This window comes from Hoplias malabaricus, chromosome 3, assembly GCF_029633855.1.
Source record: "Hoplias malabaricus isolate fHopMal1 chromosome 3, fHopMal1.hap1, whole genome shotgun sequence".
In the NCBI taxonomy this organism is placed as follows: domain Eukaryota; kingdom Metazoa; phylum Chordata; class Actinopteri; order Characiformes; family Erythrinidae; genus Hoplias; species Hoplias malabaricus.
The window spans coordinates 48,321,033-48,338,500 of NC_089802.1; the positions used below are offsets into that span (position 1 = coordinate 48,321,033).

The following is a 17,468-nucleotide window of genomic DNA, read 5'->3' on the forward strand; positions in this document are numbered from 1 at the left end:
TTTTGGAGAAACACGTTTAAAATTCCTTTACTTTTAACAAAGAGCATTGTCCGTCACTAAAATTCATTTTTTATTATTTTCTTCTGTTAAATTTAATTAACTTAAAGCAAATTACCAAATTACATTTTTATTGCATTTTCAGTGACTGCCCCATCTTCTTTGGAAATGAGGTTAGTATTTTGCAATACTGCATTAAAAGTCATGCTTTATAATTTTGATCATAATGCTCATAATTTTTCATAAGTCATACATTAAGTTTTATATATATATATTAAACATTAAAAATGCCATTTGTACAATGTCACAACATTCATTCAATCCTGATTTGTAAACCCCTACATGAAATGATATTGCATATACAGATACAATTTGTATTACCCAAATTTCCTGTAAATCACTTGAAAAAAAAAGTACATTTTTATTTCTTTATTTTTTAAACTCTTATTTGTTTTCATGGAAATTGTAATATTGTTGTCTAAAAAATAAAAAAAATAATTTAAAAAAAATTATTAATTCTTTCATTCATTATCTGTAACCGCTTATCCAGTTCAGGGTTGTGGTAACAAAAAATTAGGCTATAGAAAATTATTATTTTAAATAAGTCACCACATTTGATGTGTTTGCTAGTTTATGTAAAAAAAATAGGAACGTTTACAATGGTCTGGGCATGCGCAATCCAAATCGGGCAGGTCGCGCGAATCGGGTAGCCATATTGAAACCTAACTGAAATAGGACCCTGCACAGAGTCGCGCGCGTCAGAACTAGGGACCGTTAAAAGCCGTTGATGGCGTTTCGTAAAGACTTTAGTCATACAGATACAATAAACGGTTAAAAGGTCACTTAGATAAACAGCCTTTACTGTAACACTAGTTTAAACTGTTTTCGTAAACACACAAACAGTCAGTTAACAAGTAATATTGTTTAATAACATGTAAAGAATATGTCGAGAGTTATGCTAAATTGTGTTAGTCGAGTGAATGAAATTCTTGTTGCATTATATACGTAGTTAAAAGTATATAAGTATTTCCGGTTAGCTCTGACAATAAATGCTCTTGAGATCTAGAACTTATTTTGATTTTGTGTTGATTTGCAGCATGGAGAGGGCGTTTAAATTCAAGCTGTTAGTTCCTCCGAAAAACACTTTGCCTCAGGTGTCCACCGTGAAGCCTCAGGACTCGGCGCGATTTGAGGAAAGGAACAGCTTCATGTCGCCGCTTCAGGTATACGGCGTAATGTCATGATTTAGACGACGCTAACATTGGTTTCTTGTTCGAATTTTCTCTTCCACCTTAAATATTGAAGCAGTCCGTTCACCAACTGTGGGCGGCAGTTTGCACCGTTTAAGGTGGAACGGGTATTTTCAGCCCTGTCCTAAACGAGAAAATATTTTAATAGAGGTAAAAATACAGAGATAAAATACACGCTTATATAACATTTCTCAATTTTAAAGAAGTTTCCCCCTTTAAATGAAGTGCCCACTCAAGTTATTCAAATAGATTAACGTAGTAAAATAGTGAGGCGTTATTCTGGGACAAGTTATTTAAACTGAGAGAGCAATATGTTAGCTAATTACTGAGAACACGTTGAACTGGGAGAAAGGATATTTAATTCAATTTAAAAGATATGCTTAGCGTTTAAATACTTTTTCCCTGCCTTTTCTTTTTAGGCAATCTGAAGTAGTCTAAATAGAAAGCTGATGTATATCTTGATTTTCTCAGGTTTATGATAAGTGCTTTGATAAAGAGACAAGTTTGCCATTTCCAAACACCAACATGGTGTTGCCTACAAAGTCCCTACGAGCAGGCAAGAGATTTGCTGTATTAACTTTAATTTAAATGAAATCTTGACATCATTACAAAACATTATTAACATATCTGCAACTTGATTTTCAAAAAATAAAATGTTTTGACTGCTTTTTGTAGAGGTTACTAAGACCATTGCTGTGCTGCCAGTGGAAAAAGAAGAGGTAGTACATGTTCTTTTTGTTTTAATATTGACTTATATTGTATTTATTGAAAAGCTAGAAATATTTATGCAATATTCTAATTTCTGAAAATGATTATGTCAGACGTCTTTAAGATGTAGCCAGCTGTATTCTAAACTGTTTGAAGAGGCTGAGAAAATAAAATCTTGGAAACTGAAAATGGACTCTGAGATTTTACAAAAGGATAGGATGCTTCAGGAGAATAGGAGAACAATTGAGACTCAGCGTAAAGCCATACAGGAACTTCAGGTATAAAAATAGATTTTAAGTACTTAACCAGATAAATGTGAAGAAGCCAGTGGTACATAAGGTTAAAACAGCCTATAAAAATAAATAAATATATTGAGGTATTGTGTATTTTTACAGTTTGGAAATGAAAGTCTAAGCATGAATTTGGAGCAACAACTCAATGAAAATGAAGATCTGAGGAACAAGTATGCAAATCAGGCATTTTGATTTTAGCAAACAATTCTTAAAACTGCAGAATATCTTATGTTATTAATTTGTTTATTTAAACTTGCAGGAGTAATGCAACCAGGAATTTGTGCAACATTCTAAAGGACACTTTTGAAAGATCATCTGAGAAAATGAGTTTGTGTAAGAAAATGCTAACATAATAAAGTAATTTGATTGGTTTTTCATTATGATAATTACATTTTAATTTTATTTCTGTAGTTGAGGCAGAAAAGGAAGAAACACATAATCTTCTCATGCAGAATCATGAGAACATTCAGGTAAATATTTTTCACTTCATTAAACTAATGCTACACATGTTTTAAATTTCAATACAGGACATAAACTTAGAACCTGTGTAATACAATTTTATTGTCTAGCAAATATGAATTTCTGAATATATCTAGATTACAATAATTTCTTACTTTTAAGACTGGTTTCTGGATGTAGTTTTAAATCTAAATTTAGTATAAATTACTGGACAGTGTAGTACTTGGTGCTTTTTGGTTTAATTTTGATACAAGGTTGCTTTTGGATTTTGCAGAGGATGGTTGCTGCCTTTGAAAATCTTCGCATGCAGGCAGATGCTGACCAATTAGAAATGTTGAAGGGTAAACAATGAGAACAATCAGAGACTGTTATACATTATTACTTATTATTATTATTATTAGTGTAATTATCTTACAGTTAGAGATGGCCTTAAACAGTTTGAGGACCTAAAGCTGAGGTTTGAAAATGAATATCACATAAAGGAAGAAGAGGTATGTAGCATTCTACATTGGCACAACAGTCATTGGCTACTTATGTTAGATACACCTAGATTTCATCTAAACTTATTGCCTTTTTATTCAAATGAGTTAACATGCAAGGGCACCTTGTAGTTTACCAATATGACTCACAGATTTCCTTGATAATACTCTTTTCCCCATACAATAATTTTCGGGATTGTCATCCTTAACAGGCATTATTTAGATCAGTCTTAGCACTGCAGTGACATTGACATTGTAGTGGCATGCGTCTGTTGCACAGATTAGATCAGACACAATGATGTAGCTGAAGTTTTAAACAGTGTGCATTAGACACACCCAGCTTGGCTCATGGTGTAGACCGTAACACATGACAGTGGTAATGTCATGTCCTACCAATTTGTCATGTCCTATGTCAAAACGATTGTCCGACCTCAGGGCCAGTGTGGCTGCTGGTTTTCATTCCAACCAAGCAGGAGCATACACGGTATAACTTACCAATTGTTTAAAGGCTGAGAATAGTGGATTAAATGCAAAATCAGAATGATACCTTTTGTTTTGTTTCACAGGTTGTGGGTTTGTTTGCACTCCAGATACACAAATTAATGTATTAATGCACTGAATGTTTTTTTTTTTTTTTTTTCATAATATCTGCTTTAAGGTTTCCTTACTGGAAGGAAAGCTCAAGGAAAAGAAAGAAGAACACAAAGAACTTTTACTCAGTCTTCAAGAGTCTCATCAGCGCTATAGTGAACTAAAAGAATCTGCAAGTATGATATCACTGTAACATAACGTGCAACGGTGCACTTTTTCAAAATGTGATTCTTTTAAGCAAATTATGATTTTTTTTTTTTGTTTGTTTGTTTTTGTTTGCTTATAGCACAGCACCAGGAATTACTTCATAACTCTAAGCAGGAACAGGATAAACTTGAAGAAAAATTGAAAAGAGCAGAACAACTTAGACAAGAGGCTGAGGTTTATACTAATATGCACATAATATTTAAGTGACACACAGGTTAATTATGCTAGATTGTGATATTTAGTTTATTGAATGCTTAAACATGAATTCCACATTACTTGATTTTTGGTAGGAATACCAGAAATCTGTAACTAACATGCTTGAGCAAATAAAAGAGAAGCATGCCAAGAACATTCAAGAGAGAGATGCCAAACTTGAGGAAGTGCACACTGTCAAAAAGCAACTGGCACGTGAACTTGAGGAGATGAAGATAACTGTAGAATCTTTGCAGTGCACACTAAAATCAGATAAACAGTGGTAGGCTATACGAGAACTCATTTGAAGCACTGGTTGCTTCTAACTTGGCAATAATAATCATGAAAGAAAATTACACTAGTGAATAATGGATAAACATTAATTAACATGCTAATCTGTTCTCATACTCTTTTAGTGATTTGAATTCTTTCCACAGGGTCCAAGAACTTGAATCTAAGCTTAGCAAAAATTCTAAGGCTCTGGATGAGAAAAATGCAGAACTGGGTATGTAGATGTTGTGTATGTAATTACACGTATGTATTTTTGTTTTCTTGATGCTAAACATAGTTTCAACACAGGAAAAATAAAAGAAGAAAATGTGGAATGGAACAACCAAATGCATATTCTGAAAAATGAATTGGTACGTACTTTTTCCCACCAAACATCTTTATTAGTAAGTGTAACAATGTCATCACAGTAGTAATATTAATAACTTTAAAGTAAGTGAATATATATTCTTATATGCAAGGAAATGAAGTCAAATGCCCTTAAGTCTTTTGAGGAAAAGATGAAGGCAGATGGTGAAAAGATTCTTCAGATCACTGCTGAATCTGAGGAAAAAGAAAGGGAAATAAATGAATTGAAGGTAAAAGGAAAACAAGGAGTTTTTATGAATATTTGTAAATGCTAAATGTAGACCATTCAGGTTTGAATACTAATTTAAAATCACAGCCAGTACTGTGTCTACTCAAATTGAATAAGCTTATGAGTAGAGATACAGCTGATGGACTTGCATGATGCAGTTTAATTTCTTACTTTTTTTTAGGTGCAGTGAAATATAAACATGTATGCTGCTATATATTTGGCTGCTTACATTGCATACAGTCATACAAGCGGATAGTCATAAAAGCATGCAATTATTTTTAAACTGTATTTTATATGTCTTATTGTGTCTTCTGTAATGTGTCTAATTTTCAAACAGATTTTCTATAAATTAACATTCTTTATGAGGAGGGAAAATATCTTTATTGATTATTGATTTATTATTTTGTCTGGTAGTAAATGCCTGAATTGTAAACATAGTTTGTGTTTTAAAAATATACTTAACAGGAAAAACTAATAATTGTTTGTACTGAAAATAAAAATATGGTGGTGATCCTGGAACAGGCTATACATGAGCAAAAACAGATAAAGGCACAAGCTGTTTTGAAAGAGGTATATTCAGTTCACCTTAATTAAAAAATAACACACTGCATTGTAATTTCTCACCCAGACTGAACTTAAAGATACTGAATCAAAGTTTTTGGAAGCACTGAAAAATAAAAGAGAAGCCTCAACTTGTGTAAAAACTCTGGAAAAGGATCTTAATCAACACAAGTAAGAAAAATAGATTGTTTCTATTTCAGTCATTCATACCACTGTTACACTGAACCTCAGCACTAAAAAGGCTTTGACACTAAGTGAGATTTGGCAAATTTTATAATAATCATGGCCACGGTTGAGTTGAATTATCATAAATAAGTTATGATAATTGATTGAAGATGCTGAAAATGACATTTGTTGTCCAGCTTTAGGAAAGATTTGTGCTTTCTAATTTTGTTTGCCCATGACACATTTTAGGGAGAAGTATGATGAACTGCTAGAGAGGTTTCATGAACTTCAGCTTCAGAAAAACACTATGCAACAACAAGTTGAAGGTTGCTTTTCAGAGACCTCGTTTCTTGAGTCTTGTCTGAAGGTATACAAATGTACATAGCACAAGTGTCTATAAAGGAGTAAATATCAGGTGGTGATAGTATGTTTTTGATTTGTTTGTTTTTTAGGAAACCAAAGCGAATGAGCAAAAGATGAAAATGAATGTAAAGAATCTTAAGGCAGAAAAACAGCAATTAGAGTAAGTATTGAAGGATTTTGTTTGTTTGTGGCACATTTCTTTTCATTTTGTCCTACTATGACAATCCTATATTACAGAAAGCAGGTTGAGATCCTGAATGCAAGAACTGAGCAGCAACGACAAGACTGTGAGAATATACAGGAGCAGATAAACGAATCTGTAAGTCTCATTTTCCTTTACTAATGTGTTTAAACTTAATATAATAATTAAACTCAAGGCTGAATCTTTAATAAGTATTCATGTGATGAATAATTGACAAATTTACCAGTGTAAATTTAAGCAGTAGAACAGGAGAGGGAGTGTGTTATCGTGAAATAACAGCACAGTTGTGATGTGGCATAAGCACGAGCCGAAGGCGAATACTGTACTCCATAACAGCCATGCTTTTATTTCAAGATAACATATGGCCTTGAGTGTTCTATTTTTAGTGTGTTTAGTATTCTATAGTTGTGAATTTAATACTTAATAATTTTTTTGTTAGAATATCCTTCTGCCAATAAGTTCCTAACAACTTATGTCACAGTAACAAACTCTAATAGCTACACAATGCATAGTTCCTAGCTATACACTTTATCAAAATTGAGTAATATTAATGAGTATTTTAATTTCTATAATCGAATTCAGCATAGTTCCACCATGTCATGTGGATAACAATATTTAAAGACTTGTGAACCCATTTTGATTGATTTTTCTTTGTATAATGCTAAACTAAACTTGAGTGTTATGTGAAACATCCAGCAAAATTTAAATCAAAATAAAAACAGAAATATGAAAAATTTCTCCTCAAAAATGGCCAGTACTGCTTTCCTCTCGATGTAGAATGGGTCATCAAGTGGGTACTGCTTACGTCAGTATTACACTGACTAATCACAAGGCTATCATAGAGACAGGTGAGTTAAAGCTTAGGAGCCAATAGTGAGTGAACTAGCTATCCAGCTATTCACCAAACTATAGGTAGGGATTGAAAGACATATAAACAGAGCAAACACAGAACACATCATAAACAATCAATCAAAACAGAACAATCATGAATGGATAAAGTCTGAGTGCAGCAGAGATAGCTGCAACACTTGGTCGGGAGGTATAACTGAGTTGCATTGGAGATGGACCAGTGCGTAGAGCAGATTAGCAGTGGGGAAGGCAGACTCACTCGGTGGGCAGTGCAGCAAAGATAGTAGTCACATTGGGCTGGCGTGTACAACAAAGTAGCAGCGGGGATAACAGCCACACTGTCAGCAGTACAGCAGAGTAGCAGTGGGAGAAAGCACCGATTCTGAGACACTCTAGAAGGTATCCCATTCATACAAGTTAACATGTTAACAAAATAATCATACGAAACCACACCAAAGACACAAAAGACGTCCATAGGTTCATGAACGGCTTTATAATGTCAATTTTACCCACATGTATTTATTTAAACTTTGCTGAATATTTCATATAACACCAATGTTTAAAATTGAAAATTGTACAAAAAAATTTAAAATTCAAAATGGGTTCCCAGGGGCTTTAAACACTAATTGCTTTATAAATTACAAAGCTGAAAGGAAAGGAAGAAAAATAAAGGTAAGTCAAAAAATAAATAAATCACTAAATGTTTTAATTTATAAATAAAATGATAATATTTTAAAATTAAATGTATGTCTTGTTAATCTGTACACTTCATTGTGCACTCAAGAAAATAGGTTGCTGCACTATTATAAATGTACTGTCATTTAACAGGACTGGTGGTCCATGTGTGTCGTTAGACTCAGACTGTGCACTAAAGATTGCACTCCATATTTTATTGTCATCTAATATGGCTGTCCAATAATTTTTAATGAGCCCTCTGTGACAACTGTACAATTTTCTAAATATTTTTAGAAACTATAGTTGAATGAGTACAAGTATGTGTATTTCTGTACTTGCCGAAACCAAAACCGATACCCACTTACAGTTAAGCAATCAGGAGCAATGTGTTCTTGTGTGTGTGTGTAATTATTAATTAAAACATTTTTGTTTAATTAAAAACTTTATTGTTAATTTCTGGAACTGTTCATCTTTTATTTAGCATTTTCCCACATTAATTTGCCAGCAATAATTTGAATTTCCCTCTGGGATCAATAAAGAATCTATCCATCTATAAATTAGTTACATGAGTTGCAGCAAGTTCTTGATATGCATTTGCACAGTGTTGTGTATCTTTGGTAAGACAACTTCCGTTATGCCATGGGATCCAATTAAAAATTTGCAAACTAAGAAAATAATGTCATTTGAGAACACCATGTCAGGCAATGTACAGTGCTCTCGCAAACGGGAAAACATTTCCTGGGAGGAAAATACACTTTGAGTGAAGAAAAATCCACCTTGTTTGAGGAAAGTCAAAACCATTATACTCGCTGCTCTGTGGTTCTCCCTGCAGTCCGCTTTGCTTGGGTTGCCATCACAGATTGTGAAATAATTCCAGATCGCCGACATTTTGAGTTGTCTGCTCATTAGCTCAGCAACGTGCACTATAAGGTATCGGATGTTGATATCAGAGCCTCGTTTGCGAGTACAAGTAAATGAACACAGTATCAGGCAGATACCAGTATCGATATTCATGCATTTCTAGTAAAAATTGTATAAACAAACACCGGTTCAATTACTTGGACCGGAAAGGAACAATTCATTCACGGCTGAAGTGCCCTTGAGCAAGGAACCTCCCTGGGCGCCGAGGTGGTTGGTAACTCCCTGCTCGGTTTGTGTATGTGTTCACTGCTCCTAGTGTTTGTGAAGAATTGCTCACTAGTGTGTGTTTGTGTGTTCACTACCACAGATGGGTAAAATGCAGAGAAGCAATTTCCCTAAGTGGAACAATAAAGGTGTTTCTTCTTCTTCTGATGTTTTAAGCTTCACCATTTGAAGTATGGATGGCATCATTAAACTGGCACAATATCCTGTTTAGCAGTCTGTAAAACATTTTAAAGCCCATTTTGCTTGGTGAAAAATATTTTGTTTTATCTCTGGCAAAATCCAGGTCTCAGAAGTCCTTCTGAGACTTCTGTCAACCTGAAATGTTTGCTTAGTGTTAGGGTAGAGATATACTTGCTGTTAACTATGCATTCACGTGCGCACCATGGCTGCCTCGCATACCCTCCATCCGTTTGGAGCATAGGATGTGCTCTTTTTCAGAAAATAAACGCTACACGTACGCAAGGTGCAGTACGGTAAATGGTAGTGGCAGTGCAGGCGAGCAACAGCATGACAATGGCAAAATGTTTTGAAGAAGGTGTTGCCAGAACCAAATCTGCAATTACCCATGTCTTTCTCTGGTCTGCCATCTGGGGCATGCCTCCAGTTACAAGCGTAGCACATAGGCAAATATGTGAACAGTTACGTTCACAACACACACTTCTACAGTTACGTTCACACTTGTATTGCAAACACATGGAAAAACAGCAGGTATATATCTCTATATCTCTACCCTAAATGACAGTTTTGGAATAAACTGTATTCTCTGCTTCTGAGTCTGACCAAATCTGTTTGTGCTAAGAGTGAGAAGTTCAGTGGTTTTAGGGTCTCCTACAGCTGTCAAAACTAGTGCTAAGCAGAGGGCTACAGTGTATGTGACAAAAACATGCTTTTATTATGAAATGAGAGCATGGTTAGAATGATAGTCAACCAATCAAATTGTGCGGCCAAAACTAATTATTTTATAATGAAGCAATAGAACATGAGAGAGTGTGTTAACGTGAAATAAAAGCACAGCTGTGATGCAGCGCTGTAGTCTATCTGTGTTGCTCATATTGCACGATAGCACAGTCGAGTGTTCTATTGCAGTGGTTCTCAAACTTTTTAAACCAAGTACCACCCATTATCAAACCAAAACCACCAAGTACTGCCTATTGGTCTTACCACAGAAACATGTGCATGCCTGGTTCTTCCTCTGTTTCCTCTGGGGGGCATAAAACAAAATCTTGCTGGAATTTTTGCATGTTTTTGTTGCGTTTTTTTATGATTTGCACACAATTATTTTAAAATAATTACTAAATATTATAGAATGTTTTAAATACATTTATACATTTTTGAGAACAAAGCAGTTATGGGAAATTAGTGTTTTGAAAGAAAAAAAAAATAAGAAGTCAATTAAATGTCATGTGATTTAAAAGGCTATATGTCAAACCAGCATGGTGCAGACAGCAGCTCTCTGTGCTTGTATCAGAAGGTGAAGAAAGGCGGTGCTGTATTGGGTCTATAATGATGTGAAGAACGGCCACATTGTTTTCCTTCAGCTGTTCATTTTCTTCTATTTTGTTGCCATGTGTACAGAATTCTTGCTTTGTTTCTCTTTGTTTTTGCCTCTGGATTTAGTCCTTGAGGGGCAAACAGTATTTTAGGGTATAATTATGAAAAATGTAAAACAATGTAATTTACAAATAAAAACTTTAGATTCTTAGTTTTTAATAAATTCTCTAAGTAAGTAGTACATTTTTCGGCATACCACCTCTTGTTGCTTCAAGTACCATAGTTTGTATTTGTGTTAAATAAAACTTTTAGTCCTAATCACTGCCCTCAGTCTCCATTTATTACAAGAAATATGTTAAACATACATGTTTATAATGTACGTTTAATGTATTCCTTGTCATAAATGGAGACTAAGGACAGTGACTATAACTCGTGTATAATTAGTTCATGATTTTTCTGTTTGAGTAACAGTGTATACTCGAATTAACCTGAGCACAGTTTATTTACATGAAACATGAGCTAAAGGTTATTTACTGTAGGAATATAAGGCCAGTTGCAGCATGAGAGTTATTTAATATGTTACCTTACGTTGTTTGTTTGTTTGTTTTTAATCACTTAGAACAAAATCAAAAGTGAACTGATGAAAAAAGAGAGATGCGTCAAAGCACAGGAACAAAAGGTGAAAACTTTACATTTTACACACACACCCATTCACACGTGCATGGTAACCCAGAACTGACTTCACTAGGAGGATCTGTCTGTGTGAACGCAAACGTTCATTATGTTTATATGGGACATTACTCAGAATTTATCCTGCTAGCCCTCTTGTACAATGTCCGGGTAAAATGTGTGAATACAATCAGTTATTCCAGAGAATCCTGTCATTCCTAATGATCCTTGCTAGACACGTGCTGCCACAGGCACTGCAAATGAAAAATTCCAGATGTGAGAATGTGTCTGACATTTTCTGGACTTTTTCCAGAGTTCATACGTGATAATGGCCAAACACACACACACACACACGAAAAAGTTAACTGCATAAGAATAAACATTGAGGGTCAGTGAAATTTAGTGTGTTAACATAAATTCAAATTTATATTTTTTACCGTTTCTAAAGGTCCAATTACATGAAATGTAGACACAGAATAGGTTTTGTCAAATATTTAAAAAGGTTTACTAGAGACAAACATTTGTTCGGACAGCAGTGCTATAAACTTAATATATAACAGGAAAAATCATTCTGATTTTCAAATTCTGTGATTTCTGTTAGCTGACTAACCTAAAATCTAAACTGGAGTCCAAAACCAAGGCACTTGAAGAAAACATAAAAGAAGTAGGTGACTTTATACAACTTTTATAAAAATTGTTTGAAGCATGTAATTTTCTTATAAGTACTTATTTGTTTCAGAATAAAGCTCTGAAGAAGCAAATAGCTTTGGGGAGTGAGAAACATGTACAGTATAAAGAAGAGGTTGGATTTCTATCTGTTTTTATTCTTCTATTTTCTCTTGTAAAAATACAGACACCATCTTCTATATTGTTTTAATTTAGCTAGCCAAACTGAAAGAAGAGTCACAGAAATTGAAAGAACACCATGAGAAAGAGCTTAGTAAAATTAGTTCTGAGCTTGAAAACAAAACAACATTAGAGGCTCAGCTTGCACTAGAGGTGATGTATTTAGCCTTTTGCCAGAGTAATAAAGTTAGTTTATTACTTTCTTTACTAAAACATTAGGTTATACTTGGTTAATAATACTTTTGGAAGCTCAAGCTAGTCTAGTTTCTGCAGGTGGAAAAGCTAAAACTCACAGCAATGGAAGCTGTGAAGAGCAAGGAGGACACAGAATTCAAATGCCAACAGAAGATATCTGATATGGTTGCCCTAATGGAGAGACATAAAGTAAAGTCAATTATTTTTCAGATTAGTACAAAATCAGTTAGTAATCATACAGCAATTCTTTGCTGTTAATACTACTTGCTTTGTTGATGTGTAGCATGAATATGACAAGTTGGTGGAAGAGAAGGATGCACAACTGAATGAAAAAAGAATGTGTGAAGCTGAAGTTAATGCCAAAAAAACTTCACTGGTAATTATTTTTTAATGTGTTTTTGTACAGCATAGAGTAGTTGTATTAATCATAATATCTGTATTAATTGATATGAAACTACTTTTACTTATTCTAGTTATCAAAAAACGTTTTACCAGTTATTTTCAGCTTTACATGATCAAGAATGGTGTGCTTCCATTCCTACACAAAAAACAGTGTTTGGGGATAACTATTTTGTTTTTGTTTTTTTTTTAATTCTCCAGGAGCTGGAGTTATCGCATGTGCAGGTTGAAAATGGACAACTGAAAAAGCAACTTGAAGAAGTCAAAATGGAAAAGGTAAGTTGTCTTATTTTTGTATTATCATCAGGAGAATATGGACAGTTGTAACCTTAGTATTATACAGGGAAATATGCAACAAGAAGTGGAAGAACTGACCAAGATGCAGACATTTCAGAAGGAAAGTTACATGGAGAAAGAGGTTTGTTGTATGTCTAGTAGAATGTCATAATTGGTTGGGATATTATTATACAGTTAAAATGAGAAAGTGTGTAACAAGTTCGCTTGTTTTTTTCCTTTTTTAAAGGGGCATCTCAAGAAACAAATTATGGCATTGAAGAAGCAAGTTAAATATTCTGATAAAGACAACATTCAAAAGGTGTCATTGTAGTATTAATTTAAATCATTAGCAATGTCTTAAAATCCTTTTTTTTTTTTAATGCAAATAAATACTTTTACATTTCTAGATTCATGAAATAACGCCCAAAAATGACAAGTCTTTGGGAACTCCAGATGTGACAACAGAGACGTCAACATGTGCTCTTTCAAAGAAAGCAGAACTTGAAACTTCACCAAAACTTGTCGCAGCAACACCTGTTGTATGTTTTTCAGTTTTTCCATGTTGAATTATCAAGTAGGTCTTACATGAGTTTTTATAAAGTACTGTTTCTTTAACAGGTATTGGGTGAAAACATCCTCAAAACGTCAACTTGGGCCTTGGAAGCAAGAAGAGGAGCAACACCTCAGATAAAAGTATGTAACTGTGCTCTGTTAGGTTGTAATAGTGATGGACAAGTAACTGAACGTGTCTTCTGCTCTAGACTTTCAGAATACGCACACCACCATCAGCAGACAAATCAGCACCTTGGAGGAAAAACATCCTAGAGCTGGACCCAAAATCTGACAGCTCAGAACAAAATGATGTACTGGTAAATTTGAAATACTACTCCATTCTCTTATTTGAGTACCCATCTATGGGTTGCAGCTGATATCCCAGTTTAAAGTAACCACCATATTAAGGACCTACTCATTACTCAAACACACAACTCAGATAAAATTGTGATATAAATTGTTATATAGTTTCTTTCAACACTTTTAGTCCTCAGTTAGACATTTGTAAACAGCACTCTGTTCATCTGTGTCAGTTAGACCGCAATTAGATGCTAATTCTGCAGGGCAACTTGAAACTCACTTAAAATGATTTTCAACATACAATGCACAAACCATTATTTTATGACCGACTGCCATACGTAGGGTGTAGGGAAAAAGCTGGGATTCGGCTTCGTCTTTGCTGTGGCACGGTAACATCTCTTATTGATCACTTATACTTTCAGACAAGGAGAAATTTTATCCTACAAAAATCTGTTACACTCTCAGTGCAGAGACAGCAGGATCCGATTATATACCTTGTAAACGGGGAAAAGAATGAGACAAAAATATGTGGCTTGTGTCTGTAGTCTCTTACATGCTAATACAACACACGAGTGAAATAAGATAATTACTAAACCCTGTATATAATGTGTGCATGAATAACTCACTCAGATGCGGTCAGAAGAGCAGAGAAAGATATTAGAGTCTGACTTGCTTACAGTTTTCCATTAGATCCTTTAATGAAAATGCCAATGTGGCTAACAGATTTTAACTTTCTTTTTCCTCCTTATTACACTGTGGGATGCTTATGAGTGCTGTAAAAATCTCTCCAGTGCAGGGAGAAGAGCTGTGTATAAGAAAAATGTATCCATCCCTCTCATTAGTTCTGCACTCTGAAATCAGACCATCGGTCCCCAATATGGTGCCCATGCCAAAAAAAAAAAAAAATCACATTACAGCAATCCATGGATAAAATGTCTCTTTCATGATTCTTGAAAATCAACTTTTAAAAGGTAAATTAATTGCTTTGAAAATGTCTTTGCTTTTTGTTAGAGTTTCTCTTCAATACCTGTAAAATCAAGAAAGTGTGTACAAGCCAAAGAGTATGAAACAGAGTCTCTTGGCATAGTGAAGAAGGTAAAGAATGAGTGCAGCAAATAAAAAAATTACTATTTTCTTAATGTAAAGCCATTTCTTAGAGAGAATGTCAAATAGGTAAAGATAAAGTCCTTTGCTTGCAGGTGGAGAATTCTGGTGTTTATAAGTCTCCAGGAATGGCTTTAAAGCTTGCAGCAATAAAGAGGATGCGAGATGCTGGTTGGACTACCATTACCAGTGCAGACAAGAAAAAGAAAAAAGTAACTGATAAAATCTTTGCTTGACAATTTGGAACAATCTAACTGCACTGCCTTTAAAAAATATATATATATCAGTTGAGCTTAATCAGTTCTAAGGTCACTGTTAATTCCACGGTTTATTTCAGTTGAGCATTAATAGATATATCTATAGAGATAATATTATATTCTTAGATTATTTGTCCCTGTAGCACATGGTTTTAATTTGAGGGCAACACACACAACAGGAGTGGAGTATTTAAATGCTTTGTTAATGTTTTTAATAATAATATTCAGTAGTAGTATTCTACATTTACTGTTTTGTGTTTTACACTTTAAATGCAATTAAAATGTTTAATATATTTTAAATAAGTCTCTGTTTTGTTCTCCCATTTACACAGACAGTGCTTCCTGCTTTGTAGTCCTCATAAAAAACATGGGGTTTGTTTTTTGTTTTGTATAGTCAGTGCCTTTTCTTTTGAAAGGTAAAATTAATTCCTTAAGGTTTTGGATCAGTTGTCCTAAATGTTTCAAAAGTGATAACCTCATCCTCTCTGTCTGTTCCATGTTCTTCATGCAAGAACTCCAAGCGAAGCTGTGTGGGTGCGTAAGCAAACGTGTGCTGGTCTTCATCATTAAGTGTAGTCACTGTGGGGTTGTAGATCTGAGGGCCATCATAGAGTCCACCAGAAATCACTAATGTGTCATCTGGCACTGCAAATGGTTCACCTGTAAGAGTGTATATATAGAAAAAGCCGTTTATTCCAAGTAGCCTTGTCAATAAAACATTAGAATAAACATTAAGTTTTCATATTTGCAGGATGTCAAAGTTTCTCTAACCTGCATCTTCATTATAGAGAGGACGGTGAGAATACTGAACCATTCTGTGTTTGCTCCTGCTGACTTTGTACACAATCTGCCCCAGAACAATGAGAACTATCACACCTAGTACCACGCTGAACAAAATGGTCATGGATGTTTCTGAAAAATTCAGGCCAGTACCTGCTTAGGCAAAAAAAAGTTTTAACATAATAAAAAATTTGCGATTAATCTTATTTTGTTAAAATATTACTGATGGTAATGCAGTATTTCTTTTACCTGCAGTTTCATTACTTGTTTTGTTTCCAGGAGCCATTTCAGTTGTTAAGTATGCTGTTGTGCTGTCGGATGTGCTCTCATTGTTCCCATGCCCCGTGAATGTGGGAGAGCTGAGTGTTGCTGAAGTAGTGCTCACTGAAGTTATAGTAGATTCAGAAACGGGCTGTGTTGTAAGATGTGTGGCAGTTGTGTCTGTGGCAGATTGAGTTGTTTGAACTTTCGTAATCTTTGTCTGATCTGTTGGGCTTGGCAGTGTTGAGTTGGTCTTGGTGTAAGAAGGTGTGCTGTAAGTACTGTTATGGATTGTTGAATTCCCCATATTGTCAGTTGGAGCAGTGTTTTGAGCTGAGCTATTTGACGACAAGTTTGAAGTATAGCTTTCTTCAGTGTTTCCTGTTGTACTGTACCTGCTTGGACCTGATGTTATGGGGGAAGTGGTAATATTTGGTAGAGCCCAAGAAATTGTAATCAGAAGAACAATCAGCATAAAGATGTGATGCAACTTCTCCATGACTATTCAGTAGTCCCTTGTGCCTGACAAAAACAAGCATAGTTTTATGAAATGTATAGTTTTATATTATAGATGTTTACTTCCATGTAGCATGAACATGGATCTATTTTGTTTTTGTCAAAGGAAGTGCTGACAATTGCATGTTTGATCTGTTGGTATCACATTGATTAATAGCTAAATCAGCATCTTATCAAGTTCTTTGTAAGCAGTTAAACTAATGTAGATAGTACTGATGGGCGTAGCTCGTATGATTACATTCACACTATATATGTACCTGCCAAATATGCTTACAATGGCAAAGGTGAAACAATATATTTGTGTGTGTGTGTGTATATATATATATATATATATATATATATATATATATATATATATATATATATATATATATATATATATATATATATATATATATAAACATGTTTTGCTGAACAAAACAATGTACCCTGAAATGTTTTTTCTACATACACTGCTAATACCTTTAATGGCCCAGCACCAAACTGAACACACTGACCAACAGACGTTGGTAAAAGTAGCAGTATGGGTGTATACCTTTGTCTTAACAACTACATAAAGATTTTCATTGTTACATTTTATTATTATTTATTATAATTAAGGAGTAGTAAGCATTAAGGTGTTTACTTACCTTCAAGAAGGAAGAAAGCCTGTACGATTAAACCAGGAACTCAATGTGTCTAAATGCTGTGTTCCTTATTCCGTAAGCCCTTGTTCATTTTCCACTCCCAAGAGAGCTAAACAGTTTCATTTTACGTCACACAGGCAGGTAAGAGGGAGGGCCTCCCATGCAAATTCTTTTATGGTCAGGTCGGCAAGGAA

At 34.4% G+C, this 17,468-nt stretch overlaps 2 protein-coding genes across 7 annotated transcripts; one reads left to right on the forward strand and one right to left on the reverse strand.

Moving 5' to 3' along the window:
• The first annotated feature begins 697 nt into the window (after window positions 1–697).
• On the forward strand, window positions 698–15,383 carry sycp1 (synaptonemal complex protein 1). Of its 5 annotated transcripts, none has more exons than XM_066666393.1 (34): window positions 698–835; window positions 1,094–1,220; window positions 1,719–1,803; window positions 1,923–1,966; window positions 2,069–2,233; window positions 2,351–2,418; window positions 2,508–2,581; window positions 2,660–2,718; window positions 2,982–3,048; window positions 3,125–3,198; window positions 3,845–3,953; window positions 4,064–4,158; window positions 4,275–4,459; window positions 4,614–4,681; window positions 4,756–4,817; window positions 4,926–5,042; window positions 5,670–5,773; window positions 6,017–6,134; window positions 6,220–6,290; window positions 6,368–6,449; window positions 11,113–11,172; window positions 11,764–11,826; window positions 11,902–11,964; window positions 12,045–12,161; window positions 12,282–12,392; window positions 12,487–12,579; window positions 12,804–12,878; window positions 12,946–13,020; window positions 13,126–13,197; window positions 13,286–13,417; window positions 13,497–13,571; window positions 13,640–13,741; window positions 14,742–14,825; window positions 14,930–15,383. In XM_066666393.1, the coding sequence occupies exons 2-34, from the start codon at window positions 1,095–1,097 to the stop codon at window positions 15,068–15,070; spliced, it is 3,036 nt and encodes a 1,011-aa protein (XP_066522490.1). In that variant the 5' UTR covers window positions 698–835; window position 1,094; the 3' UTR covers window positions 15,071–15,383. The 5 variants fall into 5 exon arrangements, with proteins under 5 accessions (XP_066522490.1, XP_066522488.1, XP_066522491.1 ...); XM_066666391.1 differs by having other exon boundaries at window positions 13,640–13,747; window positions 14,930–15,379; XM_066666394.1 differs by lacking the exon at window positions 12,045–12,161 and having other exon boundaries at window positions 12,273–12,392; window positions 13,640–13,747; window positions 14,930–15,381.
• Window positions 15,384–15,521: 138 nt separating this feature from the next.
• si:ch211-105j21.9 (sialomucin core protein 24-like) lies at window positions 15,522–17,398 on the reverse strand. Of its 2 annotated transcripts, none has more exons than XM_066666398.1 (4): window positions 17,278–17,398; window positions 16,121–16,654; window positions 15,863–16,024; window positions 15,522–15,751 (listed from the first exon to the last, which is right to left on the reverse strand). In XM_066666398.1, the coding sequence occupies exons 2-4, from the start codon at window positions 16,629–16,631 to the stop codon at window positions 15,522–15,524; spliced, it is 903 nt and encodes a 300-aa protein (XP_066522495.1). In that variant the 5' UTR covers window positions 16,632–16,654; window positions 17,278–17,398. The 2 variants fall into 2 exon arrangements, with proteins under 2 accessions (XP_066522495.1, XP_066522494.1); XM_066666397.1 differs by having other exon boundaries at window positions 15,863–16,027.
• Between the last annotated feature and the right edge of the window lie 70 nt (window positions 17,399–17,468).